The following is a 25,205-nucleotide window of genomic DNA, read 5'->3' on the forward strand; positions in this document are numbered from 1 at the left end:
ACGCACCTGGGTGTGAATCCCAGCTCCGCCACTTACTGGCTCTGTGACCTAGAACAGTATGTACAGCATCTTCAGTTCTCAGTTTCCTTATCTACAAAGCAACAGTTTGTTGTGAGGACTGGACAATACAAAGCAAGCCCAGCATAGTGCTTGGCGTAACTAGAGGTCTCAGTAGCTGACAGCCTTTATTAGTCCTTACATTTCCCTTAGTGAGCGAAGCTGCCAGCCACTCTGGATACGATCACCGCCATCACACAGTGAATTAACATGTCATTACGGAAGAATACGTCTTTGGTGGTGGTCATTGTCTTAAACATTCCCTTTATGCAGTTAATTTTAGGATTGGTTTCGGTTTCTTTAAGGCAGGAAGTAAAGTCCTTAGCTTTAAAGTTAAGAAAAGTAAGCCTGTGCAATTACCAACTCATGAAAACATGGCTGGGCCCTTCTGGCTTTGGCTGTTACGGTTTTCATAGCCAAGGAGAGGGCAGCTGTGTTAATTCCTTCCACACTAGTTAACTGACACGCCCTGTGTGTTGGCCCCGGCTGGGGTCTAGAGACACAGTGGTGCTTGTGACAGGAAGGCACCTGTGTGTCCCTTTGTGATAGAAGCTGATGATGTCTGTGGAGCCGTCATCCCAGGGGGCTATGGAAACAAGAAGCGTCCCCACCCTCCCCTGCGTGATAACAGCGTGAACATGGATGTCACGCAGGTCCACGCGGTTCTCCGCCAGAACGTTCACTCTCAACACCCTCCGGGGCTGGGGCCAGCAATCCTGGGTGTCACCGAGGCCCTGCGGGGCCTTCTCTGGTGGTGACATTCCTTGTTATGTCTTCTCCACACCGTCCATTTTTAATATGTTCTTTGCCAAATGCATTCTTTTTCATTCCGCATCTTCCTCCTTGGCTTCTTTTTTATTCCTTTTTGATACTTACTTTCACTTGGACACACACCCACACTCAGAAAAACACTTTTATATTTTTTTTCAGTGACCTTTTTTTTTCCCCCCCGCAGCAGGCAGCACTGGGAGGGGTTCTTTTTTTTCTCATTCTTCCTTCTATTTAAAATTTAACGGACGTCTTTCTGTTCCTCTCTCCTCTAGTCTGCTGTGGGCAACTGCTCAAAGAGGCCATGGCAGACAAGTCCAAGTACGGCGAGATGATCCAGCCCTTTTTCGAAAAGGAGACCGCAGGTAGGCCACACTTGCCATGACTGCCACGACCTTCTAGGCTCTGAAGAGAGAGCCCTCTGTGTGAGGCTTTCTGGGCACGCGGGGGCCCAAACTGGGGAAAAGAACCAGGGAATGGAAATTGGGCTTTCCGGCAGGCAAAGGCTCTGGTTTTGTTCCCTGGTTGGTCCCTTTGGCTTCCAAGTGAGGGGGAGGGGTCTGTGGACATGATGCATTTCACTGGTGGTGTGGAATGTTCCTGTTTCTCAAGAATGCTTGCTTTCCATAACTGATAACGCTTAAAACTGGGAGCAGGGGGGACTTCCCTGGTGGCACAGTGGTTAAGAATCCACCTGCCAACTAAGGGGACACGGGTTCGAGCCCTGGTCCGGGAAGATCCCACATACCACGGAGCGACTAAGCCTGTGCGCCACAACTACTGAGCCTGCGCTCTAGAGCCCGCGAGCCACAACTACTGAGCCCGCGTGCCTAGAGCCCGTGCTCCACAACAAAGAGTAGCCCCCAGCTGCCGCCACTAGAGAAAGTCCGCATGCAGCAATGAAGACCCAACGCAGCCAAAAATAAATAAATAAAATAAATTTATAAAACAAAACAAAAAAAAACCTGGGAGCCGGGAGAGGCCATAGTACCGCCCACCTCATTAATTGGTGTACAGAAAAATACCATCGGGCAAGATTCCAATTTAATCAGCAGTCAGAAGCTAGAAGGTTCAGAGAGCTTTGCAGATAGGGAGGACTGACCAGCCATTGGTCCTCAGGGGAGGCTGGACCAGATCATCTTTCCAGACCCCTCTGTGACCTATGCTCTGAAAGCATCCCCCAGATCTGACCCCCAGGAAGGGCACCACTGAGACCACTCTCTCCAGTCTCCTGAGTCCACAAAGGAGCCACAGAGAAGGGACCGAGGTACTGAGGGCCTCAGAGCCAGTTCACGTCTGGGCTCATCCCCGGGCAGTGCGTTTCCCACACCCATCTCTTCCACTCTTATGTAAAGGGCTGTAGCTCCTCTGTGCAATCAGTACAGGCTCGTTATCACGTCTGATATGGACAGGTACTTGCTGTGAAGAAAACCGACCCAGAGAGGAGGGGCCGTTGTGATGGGCAGTGCGCGTGTTGTGAGGATGCCCTCCCCTTCTCCTACCGTTTTCCGGATGGAGTAAGCTGTGACTGGGAGGCGTGGGACAGGCCGCTTGCTCCTGACCTCAGCCCAAAGAGCCCCCCAGGAAGGATGTCCCGCCCTGGCCCTCCCAAGGCCTTCCTTGAGGTGTTCTAGTCTCCAGGGTGAAGTTCAGGTGAGGCAGCATGGGATCCCTCAGGCACAGGGATCTGCGTGGTGAGACATGATGATCTCGGCAGGCGAGTCTGTTCACTCCTGAGTCACTGGGGTGGTGAAGAGGATGATGTGTGAACAGGAGCCCTGGGCGCCAGTGAAAACCAGTGCCAGCTCTGGTGCTTCCCTGTCCGGTTCAGATCCCGCTGCCCTCCACCCCGGCCACGTAGCCCAGGCCTCCCAGTGGCGAGATGGAGACAGAAACCCCGGGTTGCAGGGTTGCCGTGAGGACAGGCTGGGGTGTGTGCACCCAGGGGTGGGAGCAGCAAGCAGGGACGGGGGCCTGGCACCCCCTCAAGCACACTTGCCCTCCAGCGAGGCCAGCTTCCCCTTTACTGGGGCAGGGGGGTGGGGAGGTGATGAGCACCCCACAGAACATTTGTTGCATAAATGAGTGAATAGGATAACAAGTTAATAGATTTATGTCATTGTAAACGTTGCTGCGTAGTAGTCCATTGCACAGACTGGAGGGTAATGTTTAATTCTCCACGAGAAAGCATTTTGTGGTTCAGGAAGAGAGACGATGACCAAGCAGATGAGGCCCTGTTGACAGTGGGTAAATCTCTGACAAGGGGAGGCAGAAATTCCTTGACTCTTCTTGCAACTTTCCCGTACTTTTGAATTTTTTTTCAACATAAAAAGTTACGGAAAGTGAATATTCAGGTGGTTTCCAAATCTGCACTCCTTCAACAATACTATGAAGCATCCTCTTGTACCGGCACGGGTTTGCAGACACCCCTAAGCATCTTAGGATGAACTGATGCCTGGGACCCATAAGCGGGTATGACTCGTGACACTGAAGTAAGGTGTCCCCCTCCCAGCCGTGCCCGGAACGCTCGAGTCCTCCACGGCTTTGCCATCTCTGGGTATTGCCAGGTTATTTGTTTTCTATCGTGGCTGAAACAAACTTAGTGGTTTAAAACAACACAGATTTACTATCTTACAGTCCTGGAGGTCAGGAGTCCTAAACTCACGTGTTGGCAGGACTGCACTCCTTCCTGAGGAATCCCTTGGGGAGAATCTGTTTCCTTTGCTTTTTCCAGCTGCTAGAGGCCCCTTTCTCCGTCTTCAAAGTCAGTAGTACAGCATCTTCCAATCTCTCTCTCTCTCTGGCCCCTGAAAATAAACCCAAGGAGCCTTTTCACTGGTGGGCAAGAGGCAGAGATGTTTAGGGGGTTTGTTTTGTTTTTTTCTCTTTTTTTTGGTGTATACCTAGGAGACGGTGCAAAATTCCCAATTTCCTATAAAGTGAGCGAGACCCTGGTAGCTTCGATCTTCAACGCTTTGCGCTAAATTTTTCCCTCTGCGACCTTCTCTTTACTTAGACAATGTAGCTCTATACTTTTGCACTTCCTACAGAATGAAAGACACAACAACCACCAATATCATATCTTCCTAACAGAAGCAATAAATTCTGTCATTTCACTAATCCCGATCTCACAGGGATAACAAAGAATGCATTTACATTCATCACCACTAACAGGGGCTCATTAGTGGGCTGTGGAAACGCTGCCGGGAGAACCAAAGTGCTCGGCTGGTAGGACGAGCTCGGGAACCACCCGGGTCTGGCCGCCCGCATCACCACCAGCGGAAACAGGACCAAAATTTAAATGATTCTCCACTGAAGTCGGCTCTGAAAACGAGGTCAGACTGAACCCGGAAGCTCTGCGTGGCCACCTCTCATGACAGCGGCTGACAGCTTCTGGAAGCCAGCATCGCTGGCATCTGGCATTGGGGTCTCAGGTGCAGGTGCAGATCTGGGGGTGGGAATCAACCACATCACACCTGAGTTCTGAACCCAGTAGGAGACAGACCCAGGGTCTGCTGGGAGCATCGGATGGAGAATGTGGCCGGGATCTGAGGGCACAGCTGGGCTTCCTAACATGAACCCCGCCCCCCAAATCCAGGCCTGGGGACAAGCCAGTTTGGATGCAAGGGTGACACCTTACAATAAACGGCCACACCCCGACAGTGAGGATGGGGAGAACAGCCCAGGCTCCCCAGGAAGAGCCCTGAGTAGAGGCTTAAGTGGGAAGGGAATCCCTCTACACCAGGGGCGAAGGGCCTGCCAGCTGGAGGGACAAGGCCCGTCGGATGAGTGGTTCTCCTTTCCAGGCAAGAGTGAGGCGGGGTGGAGGCAGCACATCCTCCCAGCACTGCCCTGGATCAGAAGGTTCCTCCCGAATCCTCATGAGCAGCGAGGCGTGGCCCCGAACGCTTTCAGCCCGTTGACGGAATTTTCTGGGAGGAGGAGACACGGCTGCCTCTCCGCCTTGTGGGACCATCGAGGCGATGCAGATTTCCCTTCTCAGAACCCTGGGCGTGTGTCGGACATCTCTGCTGGGTGTCAGCAGCATTCCTGGGAAGCCCCTGCCAGTGGTTTGCATGTGAAATCCAGAAGGTTCCAGAAATCCTACAAGGTTCAGGGAGCTCATCTAAAGGGGCAGAGATTCTTATAAGGACACAGCGGCCTCATCCCCCGGGGGCAGAGCCCCAGCACCTCGGAGCTGGCGGATGTCACTGCCGGAACATCCTGCCCTGCAGCCAACCTAGTGTAGAAGCCGCCCCCCTCATCCCCCCCCCCGTTGAAGTCAGGCAGTGCCTTTCCAGGGGCTGGACTTCCTCCACTGGGGACTCTGCCCCAGCTCCTGGCTGCTGGCTGACTCGGCCTCACCCGCTGCCCATCTCTCTCTCTCCACGTGCCTCGGAGCTGCAAGCCCTAGCGACGGGCAGCAGGGTTATCACTGCATCCCGGCCACCCTCAAGGTCCCTGCCGCCACCAGCAGCTCCGAGAAGAGATCCAGATGCCATCTTCCCCCCAGGGAGCCACTTCCTCTTCTTTCCCCCGGGCGGGGCCTCATGATGTGATGTCCCAGCCGTGACCTCTGCAGGCTCAGTTACGTTCTTTTTTGTCCTCACAGGTGCTGCCAACACCTCCTCCTTTCAAATCAGCAGCAAATTAATAACTGTTGCTTTCCCGTCTTTCCACATGTACTGGGCAAAGGACTCCAGGGCCCCGGCTTAGCTCGTCCTAAGTCTCTTGATCCTGGGCTTTTGGCGGCCTCTCTGGATGCTGTGGGGAGATGCTTATTCCGAGCTCCGGATTTTGAGATATGTAGGTCTGACCTCCTAAACTCGTTCCGACTTGAGCTGCGCTCCATGCGGCGCTCCCAGCGTGGCCACCTCCCCGGCAGCCACGGAGCGGGGCCCGCCCATGACCCGCAGGGCCAGGCCGCATGTCATGCAGGCTTGACGGCCCGGGAGCTCCCGTCGCTTTTACGTGGGTGCAGAACATGTAAAAACTCTTCTGGGCCTTTGGAAGAATAACTTCTCAGCTGCTCGTATGCCATTTAAAGTCCCGCGGTCGGTGCTGGTGAGCGCTATGGCCAGTGCGCACTAGGGCCACGTGTGCAGTTGTTCTTGTTTTCTCCCCCAAATCGGGCAAAGGGGCAGCTAGAGCTCAATTCTGTGCTTCAATCACCGGTGAGTCACAGAGGCCACCACCTGCAAATGATGTGCCCTGAGCCTTCTCTGGGCTTCATCCCTACCAAAGGGCCTTCTGGAAGGTGACATTCCTTAACCCTCAGCACGCGGAGCTTCCCGAGGAAGGGGGCCCCCGTCTTTGCCCATCGGAATGTCTCATTTCCCAAGTTTCACTTAGTATGAAAACCAGCCCTTCTCATGGGCCTCAACTCACCCCATCAGAAAGAAGTCTGCGTTGCTTTATTTTTAGTCCTTCTCCTGGGAATTTCGGCCATAACTTACGGTCCCGTGGCTGTTGGCAGTAGGTGTAACCTCTTTCCAGATTGCTGGGTCTAATTAGTGGTGCACCACCGTCTCTTTGGTTCAGCAGGGCTGCCTTCTACCCGGGCTCTGGGCCTTGTTTTCATTCTCGAACATTGCTTGCGCTTCCTCCGGAGCCCGGTGACCCAGGGGAGATATTAGAACAGCCAAAGGCATATTTTGTCCTCGTTGGTTTAAGTCTTTGCTCTAAGTGTGTGAGATGCTTGTCTAGACCCGTCCCCACTGCGCTCCGAACGTGCTGGGACTGTCAGGTTGGGGGACCGCTGGCGAGGGCGTGTCCCTGGGGTGGGGTTTTCAGGTTAGACCCCAGCTTTTCCCATCTCCTGTCTCTCCAGGAGCCTTGGAAGGGAGAACTGTGCACCCCAGCACCTGCCAACCTGGCTCACTGGCCAAGTTACAGGGAGCTCCTAAGTCACTTTACCTCTGTAACCAGCCCCTGCCAGCACTCCAACAGCTAGAGTGATTCAATTAAAAAAGGCCCAAACTCCTTGGTGCACATGCCACACATATACTGACTTTCAGCTGAGAAAACAGCTATTTAATTGGCGTAATAACTTTCCCCTGAAAGCGCAAGTCCTGGTGTGTAGAAAAGGTAATGTGGAAGACAGATCATTACCAAGTGTTACCTGTGCCCCCTCCCGTATACCCCGTGTCTCTGAAATATTTCTATCTGGAGAAGGTCCCTCATGGCCTAATAGAACCTGAGAAGAGGTGGGAGATTTGAGGGAGATTCCAGTCTCTAATTTGCACCCTTTCTGGTAATGAGACCTCACCACAGCCAACGCAGCCATCGGAGCACAGACAAGCCAAACCAGCCCCAAATTGGCATGATTATGAGCGTTTTCGAGAGCCTTCCACGAGTCCACATCCCAGGAGGCATGGATCAGAGCTCAGCCGAGTGCTGCCTTTTTTTTTTTTAGGGGGAATTAATATTCTCATCACTAAATGCACACCAAAGATTCGACAATACATCCGCTTTTCTCCTTTGTTAAAACCTTGCAAAGAGTTGCTGAGTTGAAAGACAAAGTAAATCTTCCCATCCGAGGAGGTAAGCGGAACGCCATTTCTTGTTTTTTGACAGTGCGGCCTTGGTGAGCTGCAAGCTGTCTTACTGCAGAGGGGAGACCCCGAGGGACCCCAGCCCGTTTCCAGCAAGTCTTTGCATGTGGTGTGTTTGTACCAGCTGAAGACAGCGCATGACTCTCTAAATAATTTACCAGTTGATTAATAGACTCACAGGGGTATAATTAGAAGAGGGAGAGACAGTGGGTACAGTAACCGGTACAGTGCTTGGGGGAACAGGAGCCTTTATTTTTTTAAAGAAACTTTCTAGGGTGCTGGGCGTTTGAAGATAACTTGGGAAGAGCTCAGTGCCTCTTCTCTTTTGAAGTGGAAATAGGACAGTTTGAATCCATCGAGTTTAATTTTTCACAAGCTTTAGGGGCCCCGCAGTGCAACTCCCTTTTTATTATTGAAAAAACTCTACATTTTTCTTTCATTTTTCCGCACACATGCGCGCGGGCGCGCGCACGCACTCCAAGCAGTGAGTAATAAACACATTAATTTACTCTTCTATCCAGCGTGTATTTTACGCACTGCACCTCCCGCGCATGTGTCCCCACACGTCCCCTTGGTGCCCCCACCCAGAGCCCCACTGTCGGGCCGCCTGTCGGTTGATGAATGGACACCCCTGTAATTTATGCATTTTGAAGGCACCCGCACCTCGCGGTCTGACAATGCTTTTGAAGTAGCTCCTTTTTTCCAGTCAAACTTTTGACTTTTCCGCTGGGACTACTACAAAGGTTTCCTTCTGGAAACTAGGTAGGAGTCTTCCTGCTGAGACGGCCCAGCAGAAGCAGTGGGTCTCAAAGTCGGGGTGCGTCGTGAGGGCCAGAGGCCTGTAATGAGGACAGCCGTAGAAAGCTTTATCAACAGGTTTGCGCCCCTAGGGGGACCAGCTCTTAGTCTGTAAAAACTAGACTTTGATTTGCAAAAGCATCATTATTAAAATGATGCTTTGCTGGGGCATCAGCCCAAAGTCTGTGGCCAAAAGGTTGCAAAGCTGTTTGTTCAGTGGCCAGAGCAGCGGGGAAACTGAGGCAGTGAGGGGCTCTCAGTTCACTCGTTCATCTGGTCAATGAAACGTCTCTCTCCCCCCAAGAGTGGGGCCTGTCTACTGTTGCCGTGTCACCAAAGAGGGGCAGCTCAGCTGTTTTTGTTGGGCTGAATGTTCATCGGGGGCTTGCTGTGTGTCAGGCGTGCAGATCACAAAACAGAAGGGGAGCCCAGAGGTGCAGGGTGTCCTTCTCACTCCGACCAAAGCTTCTGGAAGCATTTCCCCTCCACGGGCAGCCCTGGTGGTTTCCGAGCCACTCAGCTGTGAAATCGTCTTCGACAGGCCAGGCCCCAAGGCCCAGCCTTCTCCTCCAGCTAGGAGGTCTCCCTGCGCAACCGTCTGGCCAGCCCCTCACGACCCCCTCCAGGCAGGTGCAGCTCGAAGCCCCTTCCCCTCTCAGAATGCCCCGGAGGGGGAGCTGACACCGGCTTTCTCCTCGGGCTGTGAGTGAGGCCTGAGGTGTGGAGGGGAGGCTGCCCTCGGTGACCTTCTCTGGCCCCTACACGTCGGACAGTCGCCACGTCGCGTCCCTGGAGACCTGATGGGGTTTGTCAGCTAGAAGGCAGTGCTGCAGCTTCCCCATGGGGAACGTGGCACAGCTGTGATCGGCCGGGGAGGGGAGTGCGGGGGCCATGCCCTCCAGCTTTGCCCTGAGCGAGAAGTGGGCTCGGGGTAGAACGAAGGGAGGGGGGGTTGGGGCAGAGAAACGCAGGAAGCGGGAGGTGAGGGAGAGTACAGAGCGTATAGGGAAGTGCCTGTGCCCTTCCCTCCCACCCCTCCTCCCTGGGGCCTGCTCTGGGACCCAGGGGAGGGGGCGGGGAGAGACACCTCCCTCTTCGTCACCTCTCACCTCAGACCTCCATTTACCCGAGCTGTGACCTTGGCTGCTAGAACTCTGATCTCACCACCCTCTCTCCACTGGGTCACGGTTAGGTTACCGGGAGGCAAGAAAGACCTCGTCTGGGACCCCTCCCAGCACCTCCCGCTGCATGCTGCTGCTTCTGCTTCTGCTCTGCTCTGTCTGCCCCCCAGTCCCCATGGCCAGCGTGGCTCATACCAGGAGCTCAGCTACTGTTCGTGGGTGAACGAACGATTTCACAGCTGAGCGCCCAGCACGTGCCCTGGGGCAGTGTGGGGCGGCAAGAGCAGGCAGGCACGCCCTGTGGCGTCGGGGGCCCAGAAGCTCCCCTCTGCTGCCTGCATTTCTGTGTAGGTGAGACCCCGTTTGTCTCAAAGGAACAAAGGGAGAACAGGCGATAGAAGGCAGCAGGCAGCCTGACGGGTTTCTAGACAGGTGGCCAGCGACGGTCACTCCTCGACAGTCAGGGGAGCGGCTGCAGGTTTGGGCTGTGCAATCACCACTTGATTCCAGCTCGGTTCCTGCCACTGCCCGGCTGCGTGACCTTGGGCAAGTCACCCGACCGCTCAGAACTACGGTCTCCTCATCTGCAAGGGGGAGCTTTTCACAGTATCCAAGTCATGGCGTGTTAGGTACCTGAATGAAAACGTGTCTGTAAGATGCTTAGCACTGTGCATGGCACACGATAGGCCACTTACTCGATACTTACTAGTATGATTATTAATAGTTACGGTGTTTTCATTGTCGTAATTGTAGGAGAACTCACGGTAGTAGCAGCAAGATTGTTCGGTAGACGGATGTTTCATATGTGGATTTTCTGGGTATCGTATTCTCTTCCTGTGACTAATGTCAGCTTTGGGTGGTTGGTCCCTATATGGTCACCAGGAACTGGCAGAAGCCCAGTCTGCTCCACGTCTGGGGCTCAGTTATCTGTTGCAATGTGACAGCATAAAAGGACATCTGTTTCATTATGCTCCTCATTTCGTGCACTAGGATTTCAGGCAGGGTGTGGCAGGGACGGCTCCACCCCGCACTTCCTTGGGCCTTACTTGGCATGGCTTGAACAGCTAGAGGCAACTGGGCTGGCTCCTCTGGGGCCCTACATGTTGTTCTCGGTTCTGGTGTCAACCTGGTTCCTTGGTTCTTCTCCCTATTGCATCTGCTGGGGCAGGATTCTTCATCCCCCTCTCCCTATTGCATCTGCTGGGGCCTGGAGTGAGATGCTTGGACCATATGGGGCTGGTCAGACCTCTCTCTGTACAGCCTCTCCACACGGCTAGCTTGGGCTTCCTCCCAGCATGGCGGCCTCGGGACCCTTATGTGGTCCTAGCTTCCCCCAGAACAAGCATCCCAAGGAGGCCCAGGGCGGCGGTGGTGGATGGGGTGGTGGATGGGGTAAGCTATGTCTTCTGCTGAGCCAGTCTCAGAAGTCCCAGAGTGAACTTCCATCAAGCTAGTCAATAAGACTAGCCCAGATTCAAGGCGGGGCGGGGGGGGCTAGAGTCCCCTCTCAGCGGTAGGAGTGGCCACCTCTAATCTGCCACCCTAGGGAAAGCTTGCATTGAACATTCTGGTTTGGTTCAGGGTTAGCTGCATCCCATGACTCGGTGAGGCTGAACCCAGATGGCCTCATGGGTCCTCAGAGCTGGGGGTGGCCTGACTTCAGACGTGCCACGTAGGGGCTTTCAGGGAGCTCAGAGAACTGAGAGTCCAGTTCTCTTTTAAAGAGGAAGAAACCCCAGCTGGGAGGTAAAGTCACTCACCCAAGGGCACGCTGCAAACGAAATGCAGAACGGAGGGCAGAATTCATGCTGTTTCTTCCCCTGAAAGGCAGGCAGAGAGCAGAGGTGGAGCAGGTGGCCTCAGAGCCTGATGGCCTGGGTTTAATTCTGGGCTCCACGACCTATTAGTGCGTGGCCTTGGGCAAGTTACTTCCTCTCTCTGTGCCTCAGTTTCCTAATCCGTAAAATGGGGTTGTTATGAAGATTACATGAATCAATACTTGTATCAGAGAAAATTCATGCTCAGAACAGAGCTGAGCTCATAGTAAGCACTGGCACACATGCTTGTTAAGTAATATGCCGTCGCGTCTTTTTGACCCCAGAATACGGGGCTTATGGTTGTTTCCTGGTTTCCCAGTAGTCGCTGATTTTCTCCTCACAGGTCATGTGGGCAACGGCATTCTCGCTGCCCTTGAGATGTGGGCGGAAGTAACTGGTTCTGAGCCCCGACTTCATTAAAATGGAAGGAAAACCGTGCCCCTTAAACCCTTTGATCCGCAGTATACCGTTAATGTTAATACTCTGCACTTTACAACAGTCTGGTCCGCACCTGGACTGCTGGCCTCTTCTCACTTTCCACTGAAAGATGTAAAGCTGCGTTTTAAGATTAACTAATTACCAAATCATTATCCACAGTGTGTCTAAGTGAGCATTTTTATTAAAAGTCGTATTAATTTGCTAAATGAAGCCCCATTTATTTACAGAAGAATGGTTTTGTTTTTGAATTTTAGTTTATCTTTTATACAGCAGGTTCTTATTAGTTCTCTCTTTTATACATATTAGTGTATATATGTCAATTCCAATCTCCCAGTTCATCCCACCACCGCCACCACCCCACCCCAGAAGGATGTTTTTAAATGGTCTTTTTTTTCTCGTCTAAAACCTCATTAGCAAGAGAAGCCCAGGGGCCACTGCTGGAGAGCCGCCTCTCAGCTGTGAATGGGTCAGCAATGTTGGCACCTCAGTCTTAACTTTGCTTTTGGCCCCGGTAGACGTGGCAGAGAGGGGAGTGATAGAAAGCGGGCAGCCGCTCACCGAGGGATGAGGAGCACAGACCAGCCTCCTGGTTGGTCAGAGTCCCAGGCCTAATGTACTCTTCTGGACTTGGAAAAAAAGCCAATATTAAAAAATTGTTGTCAACTCTAAGAAGAAAACTTCCTGTTGAAACCCATTTGCTAATTGTGGCAGGAAATAAAACTTTTATTCTATTTATTTATTTTTTAAAAATCTGTTGGGCTTCCCTGGTGGCGCAGTCGTTGGGAGTCCACCTGCCGACGCAGGGGACACGGGTTCGTGCCCCGGTCCAGGAAGATCCCACATGCCACGGAGCGGCTGGGCCCGTGAGCCATGGCCGCTGAGCCTGCGCGTCCGGAGCCTGTGCTCCGCAACGGGAGAGGCCACAACAGTGAGAGGCACGCGTACCGCCAAAAGAAAGAAAAAAAAAATCTGTTTATTTATTTATTTGGCCGCACCGGGTCTTAGTTGCAGCATTTGGGATCTAGTTCCCCGACCAGGGATCAAACCTAGGCCCCCTGCATTGGGAGTGTGGAGTCTTAACCACTGGACCACCAGGGAAGTCCCAAAAACTTTTAAATTATTTTTTAAAAATCATTATTTCCTGGCACCATTGTCTGCCAAGCAGATTTAAATGTTGTTGTTAAGTAATAGAGATATTAGGATACAGACTTTTGGAACCTGAAGAAGTCTTAAAAGACATCCGTTCCATCTTGTGCCTGGGAAACACTGGCTGGCCAAGGCAGGCACTTGGCCGGGGGAAGTGACTTGAGTTTTCGAAAGAGGCAAGCTCTCCCAGGGGCTTGCTCCCCCCAGAGAATTGTGGAGTACAGCCAATTCGAACAAGCTGGTTTCTCCTTGTCATCTGCTGTAAGAGTTTTAGAAATGTTCTGTTTATCATTTTAAGTGCTCACTTGGGGCGCAGGATCCATGGTTGACCAGCAGGTGGCAGTAAATAATAAACAAAGAGCGTCGCTAATGGAAAGCCTGGCCCGAGGTCCTGGCACTGTGGCGCTACAGGTCCTTCTAAGACACTCCTGATTCCTGGTTACAGCAGAGAGGAGGGCTCGCAGGCCTCAGCTGCCAGGAATCAGTGTCATCCGAAGGGTAACGGTCTCCCAGAAATAGTGGAGTTTAGCTTTCACTGAATTACAGTGATAGTAAGTCGGGGCCCGGAAGAGCCCAACCCAGATCCTGGGTCAAGCCCCCAGCAATGTGGGGAAGAGACAGATGTGTGGGGGGAATGGGAGCCCCATTTCTTTGGAGCATCAGTATGCATGAGATGGAAATGAAAAACAGAAACGAAAGCAACCCCTCTTTCTCCTCCGCAGCTGGGTTCCTTTCCAAGACTCTCCCACTGGGCCTGATCAGGAGGGGGCGGGGTCCGGGGCTGCGCCGGGATGTTGGGAAGGGGGGGGGAATGCTGAGTCTCCCACAACCCCCGACAGATGCCAAGTGTCCCCTTTACTTGCTTTCAAATGGGGCCTTGAAGAGGGAAAGACGTTGCAGGGGCAGTTACAGGCTGCGTGCGTGTGTGCGTGTGTGTGTGTGTGCGTGCGTGTGTGTGTGTGTGCGTGTGTGTGTGTGTGCGTGTGTGCGTGTGTGTGCGTCCACGTGTGTGTGCGTCCACGTGTGTGTGTGTGTGTGTGCGTGCGTGTGTGTGTGTGTGCGTGTGTGTGTGTGCGTGTGTGTGCGTCCACGTGTGTGCGTCCACGTGCGTGTGTGTGTGTGTGCGTGTGCGTGTGTGTGTATGTGTGTGTGCGTGTGTGTGTATGTGTGTGCGTGTGTGTGTGTGTGCGTCCGCGTGTGTGTGCGTCCGCGTGTGTGTGTGTGTAGGGGAGGGGGTAAGCGCGTGCACTGTATTGTGTGTAGGAGGGTGTGGGGCGTAGAGCGTGTGTGTGCGTCCACGTGTGTGTGTGTAGGGGAGGGGGTAAGCGCGTGCACTGTATTGTGTGTAGGAGGGTGTGGGGCGTAGAGCGTGTGTGTTGCGCAAGGGGGGATAGCGTGTGTAGGGTGCAGGTACGCGTGTAGCAGGTGTGTAACGTGCGTGTCCTGTAGGGGTGTGTAGGGGTATTATAGGTGAGTGCCTGGGTGTGTGTAGTGTGTCGGTGGGTTTCTGAGTGTGTGTGTCGGGAGTGTGTAGGGTGTGTGGTGAGGTCCTCAGCGTTTTCTGATCTGCCCGGGGGTGGTGGGAGGGTTAAATGGCTTGTCCTGGGTGCGTCCATCAACCTTGGGTCTTTTTACCTTGAAGCACCGGCTGAGGGAGCTCTTTCCTTTTCTCCACTTTCCGTCCTAGCCATTCAGGGCCAGCGCCAGCAACCTCGGTGCCCCTCGGGCCCCTCCCCCAGCAGCGGAGCCCCGGGTCAGGGATGCAGAGGCTTGGACCACAGGCGGCAGGAAGGGGTCGGGGGAAGGGCTCCGAGAGAGTCCCTTCTGCCTTCGGCTCTGGTTTCCACAGGACAAATCATGAGCTGGCTTAGCTGTTCTCTCGGGGCCCTGGCTAACGAATGCCACTGGCATTCTGAGCTGGACTTGACTGAGCATGTTACACCTGCAGCCTGGGAAGAAGAGTCCTGTCCAGTCACCTCATGGTAGCCTGACTCAGGGGGGTACTTTCTTCCGTCTGAGCCGTAGGATTGATATGCAGGCGGGGGCTTTGACCTGGGGCCCAGGCCTTTGAACAGGAACGCCTCCCCTTCAAGACCAAGGGTGGGCTGGGTGTCCCGGGTGGGGTTGGTGGGGGACCTGGGAACCTCTCGCCTGTGACCGAGGCTCCCCGTCCACCCCTTGAGCACAGCCGGCCGGCAGGGAATACGTGGATTGAGATTTTAATAACCTCGAGGTCAACGTGAGGACTGCCATCTTTTATGGAAGATTTGCAGGAAAAAAAAAAAAAAAACACCCGAAACCATGTGATGTGGCCTTTACGAAATAATGGGATATTCATATCTTGCACTTTGCTAAATTTAGGGTTGACAGGACATTCCGGAGAGGTAGCCCTTGGCAGTAGCTTATACGCAGGGTAAGATGTTAACTGTCAAGCCCAGAAATCAAGCCTGAGGCACCTGACTCAGTGGAGAAAGACTTGCGACTACACTGAAAATCTCTCTCTCCGAGAGGGGGATGAAGGGCGATGGACAGCGTTATCAAGGGGACTTTCAACTTCCAGCAGAACACGGCGGCCGAGATCTGCTCTGAAAAGGCTGCATTTTTGCTGAACCGGCTGGTCAGACCATGTGGGGTTGGAAAAGTGAGCGGATGGCCTACAGGGGGAAAAAAGGCGGCAGCCAAACGAAGGCACAGAGCGGAAAACCTGATACAGGAGTTGTAGGGGTTCGGCCGGGAAATGCACTTAAGGCAGGGTCTTCCCACCTTACCCTTCACCCCTGGGCCCGCACGCCGTGTCTGTGTCCGGGAGGGCCCCCGAGGCGGTATCCAGAGGGGTCTGTCATTTGTTTTCGCCGCCAGCAGTGTCTCCCAGCCTCCAATGGGGGAGCACAGCCCGTCCCTGCGAGGGGACCCCTGGTGTTGCCCAGAGCTGTCCGTGCTGGAGGGGGAGGTGACCAGCGAACCTCCGTGGCCTCGCAGCCTCTGTCTCCCAGGCCCCAGGAGCCCCAGTTACCAACGTTCAACCTTGATTGAGACACAGAGAGGGTAATGGCCTGGTGTGCGGGTCTGAGAAGCTTCCCCGGGATTGCCCAGGAAGGCAGATCCGTGCAGATGCCAGGCTCCTGGGCAGTGCTTCCAGGGCCCAGAGCGGAGTGACAGAAGGGCTAGGGCTCCGTCCAGCCCTCAGATCCCCCCAAAGTGGAGCCGCTTCTGGGGTGCAAGGACAGACCTCCAGGGAGATTTCATCCTTTGTCGTTTTGCAGTGGTCTCTCACAGTGGTCATTTCCACCTCCTTTAGGCCTTTCAATTGTTTCCTTTAAACAAAAAACCCACTTTGTTAATGGAGGCCTTTAAATGTATGCAAAAAGCAGAGAGAATAGAATAAGGAACATGAAGGGACCCATAACCAGTATGAGGAGCCCATGTGAGCTCATGGTCACCCCCGGTGCATGTGGAATCCGCCAGGAAGATCCCCCCTCTCCATCAGGAGTATTTTGAAACAAATCCCAGACGTCAACACGTCTTCTGTTGACTGCATATTTAATTCACGGGTGGGCTGTGGCATGGATGAAGGGAACCCTGGGGGAAGGGCTGTTTCCCATTGCCACAGGACTTGACTCAGAGCTCCAGGTTTGGGGGAATTGGTACTCTGCATTCATTCATTCATTCATTCTAAGTGTGTTTATTACGCCATGTGCGGGACACAATGCCGAATGTGCGGGTCTAGTAACGAACCACCTTGACGGGGTCCCTGCTTTCTCCAGAGGGGGGTGAGGGTGGGAATGTAGGCATTAAACAAATACTGCACCAGTAATGATTGATTCACAATTGTGGTGCGGCCCTCGGAGGAGAAGGGCTAATCTGAGAGCCTGAAGAGAGGGGCTTGTTTTGGTTTTGGCTCGAAGCTGGAGTCCGTGTGAGTATCCGTCGTCTTCCCCAGTCCTCCAGAAATGTGACCTTGCACGCCTCCAAAGCGCTCAGCACTGCCACGCCTCCCATGTCCTCAGGCCTTTCCAGCCAGGATGTGTTGACTTGTGTTATTGTCTCTCTCAACTCCAGGACCCTGAGCCCCCAAGGGACCGTCTGTCACTCATGGGGCATCAGTGGGGCCCTCCTCTCTCCCCCGTGCGTGTGTAGATATGTGCATGTGTGTATATGTATGTCAAATATGCATTTAAATTAGACCGTATCATACAAGCCGCTTACTTGCTTTTTTCCCATTTGATATTCTGTTCTAGGCCTCTTTCCGAGTCAACATAAATATAAATGAGTTTTTAGAGCTTACCTAATATCACATTGCATAGACGTGCATCCTTTATTTAAGCTGTCCTCTACTGACGGACATTTAAAATCGTTTCCGATTGTCACTATTATAAACAGCACTGAAATGGACATCTTTATGTGCACATCTTTGGTCGTATGTGCTGTTGTATCTTAGGTGTAAATTCTTAGGAACGTGATTGCTGGGCTAAAAGGCATGTACATTTTAACTTTTGATGCCAGTTGGGAAGTTCCCTCTAGAAATCTTTGCCAACTTAATAGGGAAAAAAAAACACCCCAAACCAAAAAGTCTCTTTGTGTTTTTATCTGGTCAGATTTCTTGACCTTAAGTCAGATTTCTTCCAGGCTGAGAAACTGGCTTGGGTGGGTCACTTGAGGCACAATCTTTTTGGGACTTGGTTTCTCAACTTTGAAATGAGGGGGGTGGTCAAAGGGATGAACTACCAGGTCTTTCCCTCTCTGAATCGCCAAGGCTGCGAGCTGCACGAGCAGCCCACTGTTGCCCCTAGAAGCCCAGTGGCTCAGACATCCCTCCTGGAGTGCAGCTTGGTTTCCAAACAGCACTGACTTTTCTTTTTTTTTTGCGGTACGCGGACCTCTCACTGTTGTGGCCTCTCCCGTTGCGGAGCACAGGCTCCGGACGCGCAGGCTCAGTGGCCATGGCTCACGGGCCCAGCCGCTCTGCGGCATGTGGGATCTTCCCAGACCGGGGCACGAACCCATGTCCCCTGCATCGGCAGGCGGACTCTCAACCACTGCGCCACCAGGGAAGCCCTGACTATTGAAGAAAACAAATTATTGGCCCAATGCCATTCTCACCACCAAACAACTGAGGCCTTAATGGGCCTGGGGTATCACTGGTCAGCAAAGTAATTACCCAATGACCTCCTCTCCCAAGGGCAAGCCCGTTTCTCCTAAAGCCAGATTCAAGCTCAGATGTTGGACTTCATGTTTGTAATTTAAAGGTCCCATTTTCTTGCCAGTAGCTTCATTGTAGCCATCTGATGGGAATCTGGGTAAACTTTTAGGAGGAATTAAAACTATACGCACACAGGGACTTCCCTGGTGGCGCAGTGGTTAAGAATCCGCCTGCTAATGCAGGGGACACGGGTTCGAGCCCTCGTCAGGGAAGATCCCACATGCTGTGGAGCAACTAAGCCTGTGCACCACAGCTACCGAGCCCGCGTGCAGCAACTACTGAAGCCCACGCGCCTAGAGCCCGTGCTCGGCAACAAGAGACGCCACCGCAATGAGAAGCCCGCGCACCGCAACGAAGAGTAGCCCCCGCTCGCCGCAACTAGAGAAAGCCCGCGCGCAGCGAGGACCCACCCCTTAAGAAGAGCTCTCATCTGGCAGCTCCCACAAGTTGTCTCCAGGCCCCATAACAGCCAGTGAGGCAGGTGTCCCAGAGGAGGACTCTGAGGGTCAGGGAGGTCCCACAGCCGGACCACTGGGCTCTCCGCTCACACTTGCTTGAAGAAAGGAACCCAGGGGAGCTAAGAGCTGAGTTTTTCTGGGTTTTATTCTAAGGAACTCTCATAGAAGCAGCAGTATTTACAAATCTTCCTGCAGCCCCCCACTTAGAGCTCAGGCCACCCACCTTCCCCGTCTGCTGACGCAGAGACTGGGACTGGGATAGGGGTGCAGAGAGCTCTTTCTGCCACAGCCGGCCTCTCTCTAACGGGGTGCCGCTGGAGGCTTGTGGCGCCCCTCAGCTGCTCAGGGTGCCCAAGGACTTGAGGGCGCTGTGCCTGTGGGGTCAGCAAAAGATGGTTTCTTTCCTTTTATTTATTATTATTTTTTTTATTTTTGGCTGTGCCACACGGCTTGCAAGCTCTTAGTTCCCCAACCAGGGATTGAACCTGGGCCACCGCAGTGAAAGCACCGTGTCCTAACCACTGGACAACCAGGGAATTCCTTTTTTTAAAAAAATATTTTTGGTTTCCTTTTAGAAATTTAGAAAGCTGGAGCTGTTCACAGCTGGTTTGCACTCAGGGGTCCTCAGCCCAAGCTCTTTGCAGACTTTCTAGGAGGTAAAGTGTTCTTCACTCGCCACATCCATGGGACCTGGGGACCCCAGCTGGGGACTCCACTGGCTGATTCCACAAAATAAGCAGTCCTTGTGCGAACGTGGCAAAGCGCGCGTTCCGGGACGTCCTAGCTCAGGATCCTGAGGTCAACCCCCACGTGTTCATTCAATAGATATGCACCAAGGGCCAGCGCATGGGCATTCCCAAGATGGCCTGGGGGTGGCCAGATCCCCTTCCTTCCTGAAGACCTGGCAGGGCCTCCCCACCCACACTCCCCGGAGATCACTCTGCTCCAGCCACACTGGCCCTTCCTCCATCCCTTCCACGCGCCAAGGTCATTCCAGCCTCAGGGCCTTTGCCAGTGCCACCCCGAACATCCTCCCCAGATCTCATGAGGCTGGACTCACCGTCCAGATCTCGGCCGGTTGTGACCTCAGAGACCATCCTGGACCCGGTCAAAGCAGCAGCATCCCATCGTTTGGTTTGCTTTCTTCATAGTGTTTATGACTCTGAAATGGGCATTTATCCATGTATTGTCTGTCTCGCTGGCTAGAACGTCAGCCTCAGGAGGGCAGGGCCCTTGGCTTCTTGTGTGCTGTGTGTGTGGCAGCGTCAAGCCCTTGTCCCTGGACACAGCACAGATGCTCGTAACGCCCCAGTGGACGGATCCCTGGGACAGGCTTGCTTTTGTGTTAGTTACTACTTCACTGAGGATATCTGTACATATTTAGGGGTAGACCTGGGTTGGAAAGCTCTATGGTAGATTCTTAGCACACATTGTCTTTAATCTGTATTTCTCTTGACAGAAAACATGAGGTTTCTGGATCAGAGAAAAGACCCCTTATTTATTCACACAGTAGCCTTAGTGCTGGCTCCCCGCACCCTGACTCCTCACAGGGGCCGCCGGTGGGAGCCGGTGCGCCCTGCATGCGCGGGGAGGGGGGCACGGGGTGGACAAGCCGAAGCTGTGACAGCTGCCCCTCTGTCCTCCCCGCCGCTGCCCTGAATGTAAACAGCCCCTGGGGAGTGGAGGCAGGGGGATCAGTATGTTTACTACCCCCGGAATACGAACAAAGGACTCAGGACAGAGGTCCCTAAGTCTCTCCCTCTTTTTTTTTTTTTTTTTGCGGTACGCGGGCCTCTCGCTGTTGTGGCCTCTCCCGTTGCGGAGCACAGGCCCCGGACGCGCAGGCTCAGCGGCCATGGCTCACGGGCCCAGCCGCTCCGCGGCATGTGGGATCTTCCCGGACCGGGGCACGAACCCGTGTCCCCTGCATCGGCAGGCGGACTCTCAACCACTGTGCCACCAGGGAAGCCCTAAGTCTCTCCATCTTTAACTGCCCAGGCTTGTTTGAAGTCAACCATCCTTTATCCCAGGCGCCAACTCAGCACACCGTGACCTTGACCTTGGGGAAAACATGAGCATATTCATGAAACATTGTTTCCTGACATACATCTCCCAAACTGGAAAGTACCAGCCCCCATCTGAGTGCCATCTCCCACATGCCTGGAGCTGTGCGTCGTGTTGATCCTGTGGTGAGAGGTCCCAGCATCCTCTTTGGCGGTTGAGGAAACTGAGACTGGGAGAGCCTGCCTGACTGAGGTCGGTTGGCACCTAAGGGCAGGGCTGAGACCAGCCCCCGCATTCGTGTGTGCCTCCAGCCCAGCTCCTTCCCTTCCTCTCTTCTTCTGAGCTCCCCAAAGCCTGGTCGAGTTGGTTTTAACATCTTTGTTTAGTTGCATTGCAGCTTTGAAAAGGGCAGGTTCCTGTCTCTTTCCTCCATGCCTCCTATCTGCCGGGCACTGTGTTATCATGGAAGAGCGAGGTGGGCATGGTCCTTTGTCCTCGTGAGAGGCAGCGTTACACAAAGAATTAGCCAGAGAGTTAATAACAGGGGTGGCAAGTGAAGGTGAAGAAGACCAGGTGCTAACCCAGCGACGGGCCGTCCAGGGAGCGGACACTCCTCTGGGGCCTGGCCACGGGCAAGGCATGAGGGAAGGATGCTCTGGATGGAGGGACCGGCACATTCAAGGGGAGGCGAAGAGCTGGGGGAGATTCACAGGGAGGGGAGGCAGGACTTGGGTCCTGCAGGGCCCTGTTGACCACGGGGAAGGGTACTGCTCTTATCCCCAGAGCATTGGGGAGCCATGGCAGGTTTGAGCAGGGAAGGGATGGGATTAGCTGTATCAACTTCTCACCGATCTGTCTCAGCCAAATCTTCTCATTAGAGCAAAATCCCTTTCCTGCTCTTTCCTAGGGACTGGGGAAGAAAGGCTGAAGATGTGAGAAAGAACAAAATCAGGGAAATGCAAATGACTTAGATGAGGTTTATGGTTCTTGGCCACAGGGCAGTAACCAGGCACGTCACAGCCATGGAGGAAAGCAGTAATTTTTCTGAATCTCTCACCGCCACGTTCACCTGGCTGTCAGCCGGGGGCCTTTGGCATGTGCGTTAGGGCCACTTGGCTGACTCACGGAGGGAACGGGGCATCTCCAGAAAGGCTGCTGAGCCGCCTGTCACTGCAGCTCCAGGAAACCAGCTCGTTGGTGGGGGGGGGGGGGCCCACATTCATAGCAAACAATGGTAATATTTACCAAGTATCTCTGGAAAAATGAATGCAAAGTGCAGGAAATGCAGTGCAAATTGCTAGAACGCAGTACACTAGCAACATAGGCCTTTTAATGAATCTGAGAAGAGAGGTATAAATTTCAGGAAAATGTCAATTGCAGTAATGTAAACAAGGGGCTTCTCAACATCTCCTTCTCTGTGAGACTTGATTTCAGTCTCTGGTTATAACTAAAGCTGTGATTCTTGAGAGAGATTTGATTCTGAACATCAAGGAGGTGAGAACTGGGGCAAGGGGAAAAGAAGGGGGTGGCTTGTGTATGGTGAATTAGCAGAGAGCCTCAGGGGCACCATTGCCATCCCACTGGAGGAAAACCAAACCTTCCACTGGGGATTGGTATGCTTCTGTGAAAAGTCTTTTTGCTGCAAAAACTGGATCCCTGTGGTTGCAGGGGGATCGGGGAGGGAGGCCCACATATCACTGGAGGGCTGGGAGCTACCCTGGTGGCCGATGGGCATATATCCTGTCAAAGTCAGGGAAAACTCAAGCTCAAGGTCAAGGTCACCCAGTGCTCTTTTCCCTTCTTGGGTAGCCATGTTCTTCCCATCGCTAGGACCTCGGAGGGTCCTGGGAAACGGGCGCCCACAGCCCTGTCCACCTAAAACGGCCTCTTCACCTGTTCAAATCAGGGTCAAATAAAGTTAGGAAGGCCGTGGGCCATGGCCGCGGACGCTCCCTCACCTTCCTGTTGGGTCAGGAGAGGTGGCCAGGGCGGCAGAGTGACCAGCTGTCTTCCTTTCTCTGCAGTCCCCAGCTACGTCATCATGAAGGTGCTGAAGCAGCGCCTGGACCAGCAGGACTGCGTTGAGAGAGGGTGGGTGCTGCACGACTTCCCGCGAGACAGGGACCAGGCGTGCTTGATGGATAGCATGGGCTACAAGCCCAACAGGTGAGCAGTCCGCTTCCGACGGGGCCTCGGCCCTGGCCACGCCGCCTCCCAGGAAGGTCCCCACCCCCAGGCACTGTCTGTCCAGATCCAGCTGACTGCTGGCAGCTTGCCGGAGCCTTACCACGTTCTGGAAGGGGAGCGTCTCTTAGTCATTCCCATTCCCACCCACTCGTCCCTTTTACGCTGGGAGCTGGGAGTCAAGCTTGGGTTCAGATCCTGGCTCTGCCGCTCGCCTTGCTGGACCTGAGCGTCTCACCTGTGAATGACAATACGCATCAACCAGTCTGGCCTTCCTCATGGGATTGTGGTGCCGAGCGATCCACGTTTCCTTCTACTGTTTTCACAACTTCCTTTTTTACATTTGGTTCTTTGATGCGTCTGATATTTATTTTGATGTGGGTATGCAGTACAAATCTCTTTTTTTTCCCCCCTCAAATGTTGAATATTGTTGAATACTCTGTCCTTCTCCCACTCACTTGAACTTGAGGGCACCCCGCCACAGTAGATATTGTGGAAATAAACAAAGACCTCCTAAATGAAAAAAGCAAAGGCTGTTTAGTCAGAGCTTGCTATATATAGCAAGGGAGCTGGCCGGATCTCAAAGGCAGGCAGAGGGGAGGGAGAGCCTTCTACTGGGAAAGGTAAGGCTTCAGGGCTTCCCTGAGCGAGGCTGTGGGCCTGGGGAAGCTGGGGGCGGCCAGCTGGAAGCAGGGTGTCCTATGTGCTTGGTTAGGGGAACATGTTCAGCTTTCTCTCATTTGGTTCTAAATTGGAAATGGTGGCAAAATTAGGGAAGCTGTTAGTGACTGATCAAGTCCTGGCTGTTGGGGGCTGATTGCTGCAGATGGTGATTGGGTCCTGGGCTGGTGGCTGCAGGGGGTGGGTATTTACATATGGTCTGAACACCGTCTGCTCGTAAATACAGTCTCTCAGTACACTCGGTTGTACTTCTGAACTTTCTATTGTTTCCCACAAGTCTGTTTCTGCAGTCGTACCACACTGTTTAACTACTTTAGTTTTATCATGTATTTCAAGTCAATGCAGGACAAAGCCCTTTCATTACTCTTCTTTATTGTCTATTTTATACGTTTGTTATTCCAAATGAGTACTATGATAATTTGATCCTGAACTGCCATTGACTTTTTAAAAATATTTATTTATTTATTTATTTTAGCTGCGCCGGGTCTTAGTTGCGGCACGTGGGACCTTCGTTTCAGCATGTAAACTCGTAGTTGCGGCATGCACACGGGATCTAGCTCCCCGAGCAGGGATCGAACCCGGGCCCCCTGCATGGGGAGCGAGAAGTCTTGCCCACTGGACCGCCAGGGAAGTCCCTGCCATTGACATTTTAACTAGAATTGCAGTAGGTTTATCACTTGGTCTGTTGCAGTCTATGGCCCTGTCCTCTCTTGGCCCCTTCGTGAAATGACCGACACTTTATGGGGCCCATGCTTTTCATTTTAAGTGCATTTCTAGGTATTATATTACCTGTTGTTCTTCTTGTTGGTGTTGTGATAAGCGGGTATTTTCACGCATTTTATTTTCCAACTGGATTTCTCAGGAGTATAAGAAAGATATTGATTTTTCTTATTTGCTTTATACTCCAGCTTCCTTACTAGAACTTTCTTACTGCTTCTGATAGTTTTTCAGTTGATTCCCTTGGGCTTTTCAGGGTGGTGATCATGTCACATCTATAAATATTTATCCTTTTGCCTCTTCCTTTCCAATATTTATATTTATCATTTTACTCTTTGGTCTAATTACATCCAGAACTGAGTCATGATGGACAGGTTTTTTTTTTTTTTTCCCTGACCTGAAGGACTGTCCTGCATTCTACCACTAAGGCACTACTGTCAGTTGAGGTATATACAGTTTTTATCAAGTTAAAGAAGTATAGCTCTTAGAATTTAAAATATCTGGAGTTGATGCTGAATATTATTCGAAGGCCTTTTTAGCATCTTCTAAGACAAATGTGTTTTTTTCCCCCTTTTTGATGTATGAATATAATGAATTATGTTAGCAGGTTTTCTAATAATAAGTCAGCCTTTCATTCCTAGAATGACTGCCACTTGGTCTTGGCGTGTTATTCTTTCAATGTATTGCTTGTGGCAGGAACAGTTTTGATTCCCCATCAAAAGTGAGCAGTCCCCCTCCCTGCCATGTCATGCCAGTGAATGTTATATTACATGGCAAAAGGAACTTTTGTAATTAAGGTAACTGATCAGTTGGCTTTAAAGTAGGGAGGTCATCCTGGGCGACCTTGATCTTTAGTGCAGTTAGGCCTGTACCAGACTTCTGACCTACAGAACAGTAGTATAGTAAGTTTGAACTTTTTAAATCAACTAAATTTGTGGTAATTTGTTATAGTAGCAATGGGAAACTAATATACCGTTGGATGGTATTGGCCACATTTTATTTAGATTTTTTGCATTAATATGCATATATAATATGGGTCTGAATTTTTTTTTTTTTTGTCCTTTGTCAGGCTTATAGGATCAAGGATGTGATCATTTCATAGGTTTTCATTCTTCCCCCGTATCTGGAATAGTTTTTAAAACACTAACTGTTCCTTGGAGCTGACCCTTTGGGGGAGAGGTAGCTTATTAATGATTTGATTTTGTGTTTCCTGTAGTTTTTGCTTTATATATTTTGGTGCCATGTTATTTAGTTCATAAAGG

At 52.4% G+C, this 25,205-nt stretch overlaps 1 protein-coding gene across 2 annotated transcripts in view; it reads left to right on the forward strand.

Moving 5' to 3' along the window:
* The window catches only part of AK8 (adenylate kinase 8), a 128,553-nt gene that overhangs the window by 52,653 nt on the left and 50,695 nt on the right, over positions 1–25,205 (forward strand). For both annotated transcript variants that reach the window (XM_060013269.1, XM_060013270.1), the window contains 2 exons: positions 1,101–1,190; positions 22,386–22,527. In XM_060013269.1, coding sequence (XP_059869252.1) covers positions 1,101–1,190; positions 22,386–22,527 — 232 coding nt within the window. The remainder of the gene's footprint in view (positions 1–1,100; positions 1,191–22,385; positions 22,528–25,205) is intronic.

The sequence above is a fragment of the Delphinus delphis genome, chromosome 6, assembly GCF_949987515.2.
Source record: "Delphinus delphis chromosome 6, mDelDel1.2, whole genome shotgun sequence".
NCBI lineage: Eukaryota > Metazoa > Chordata > Mammalia > Artiodactyla > Delphinidae > Delphinus > Delphinus delphis.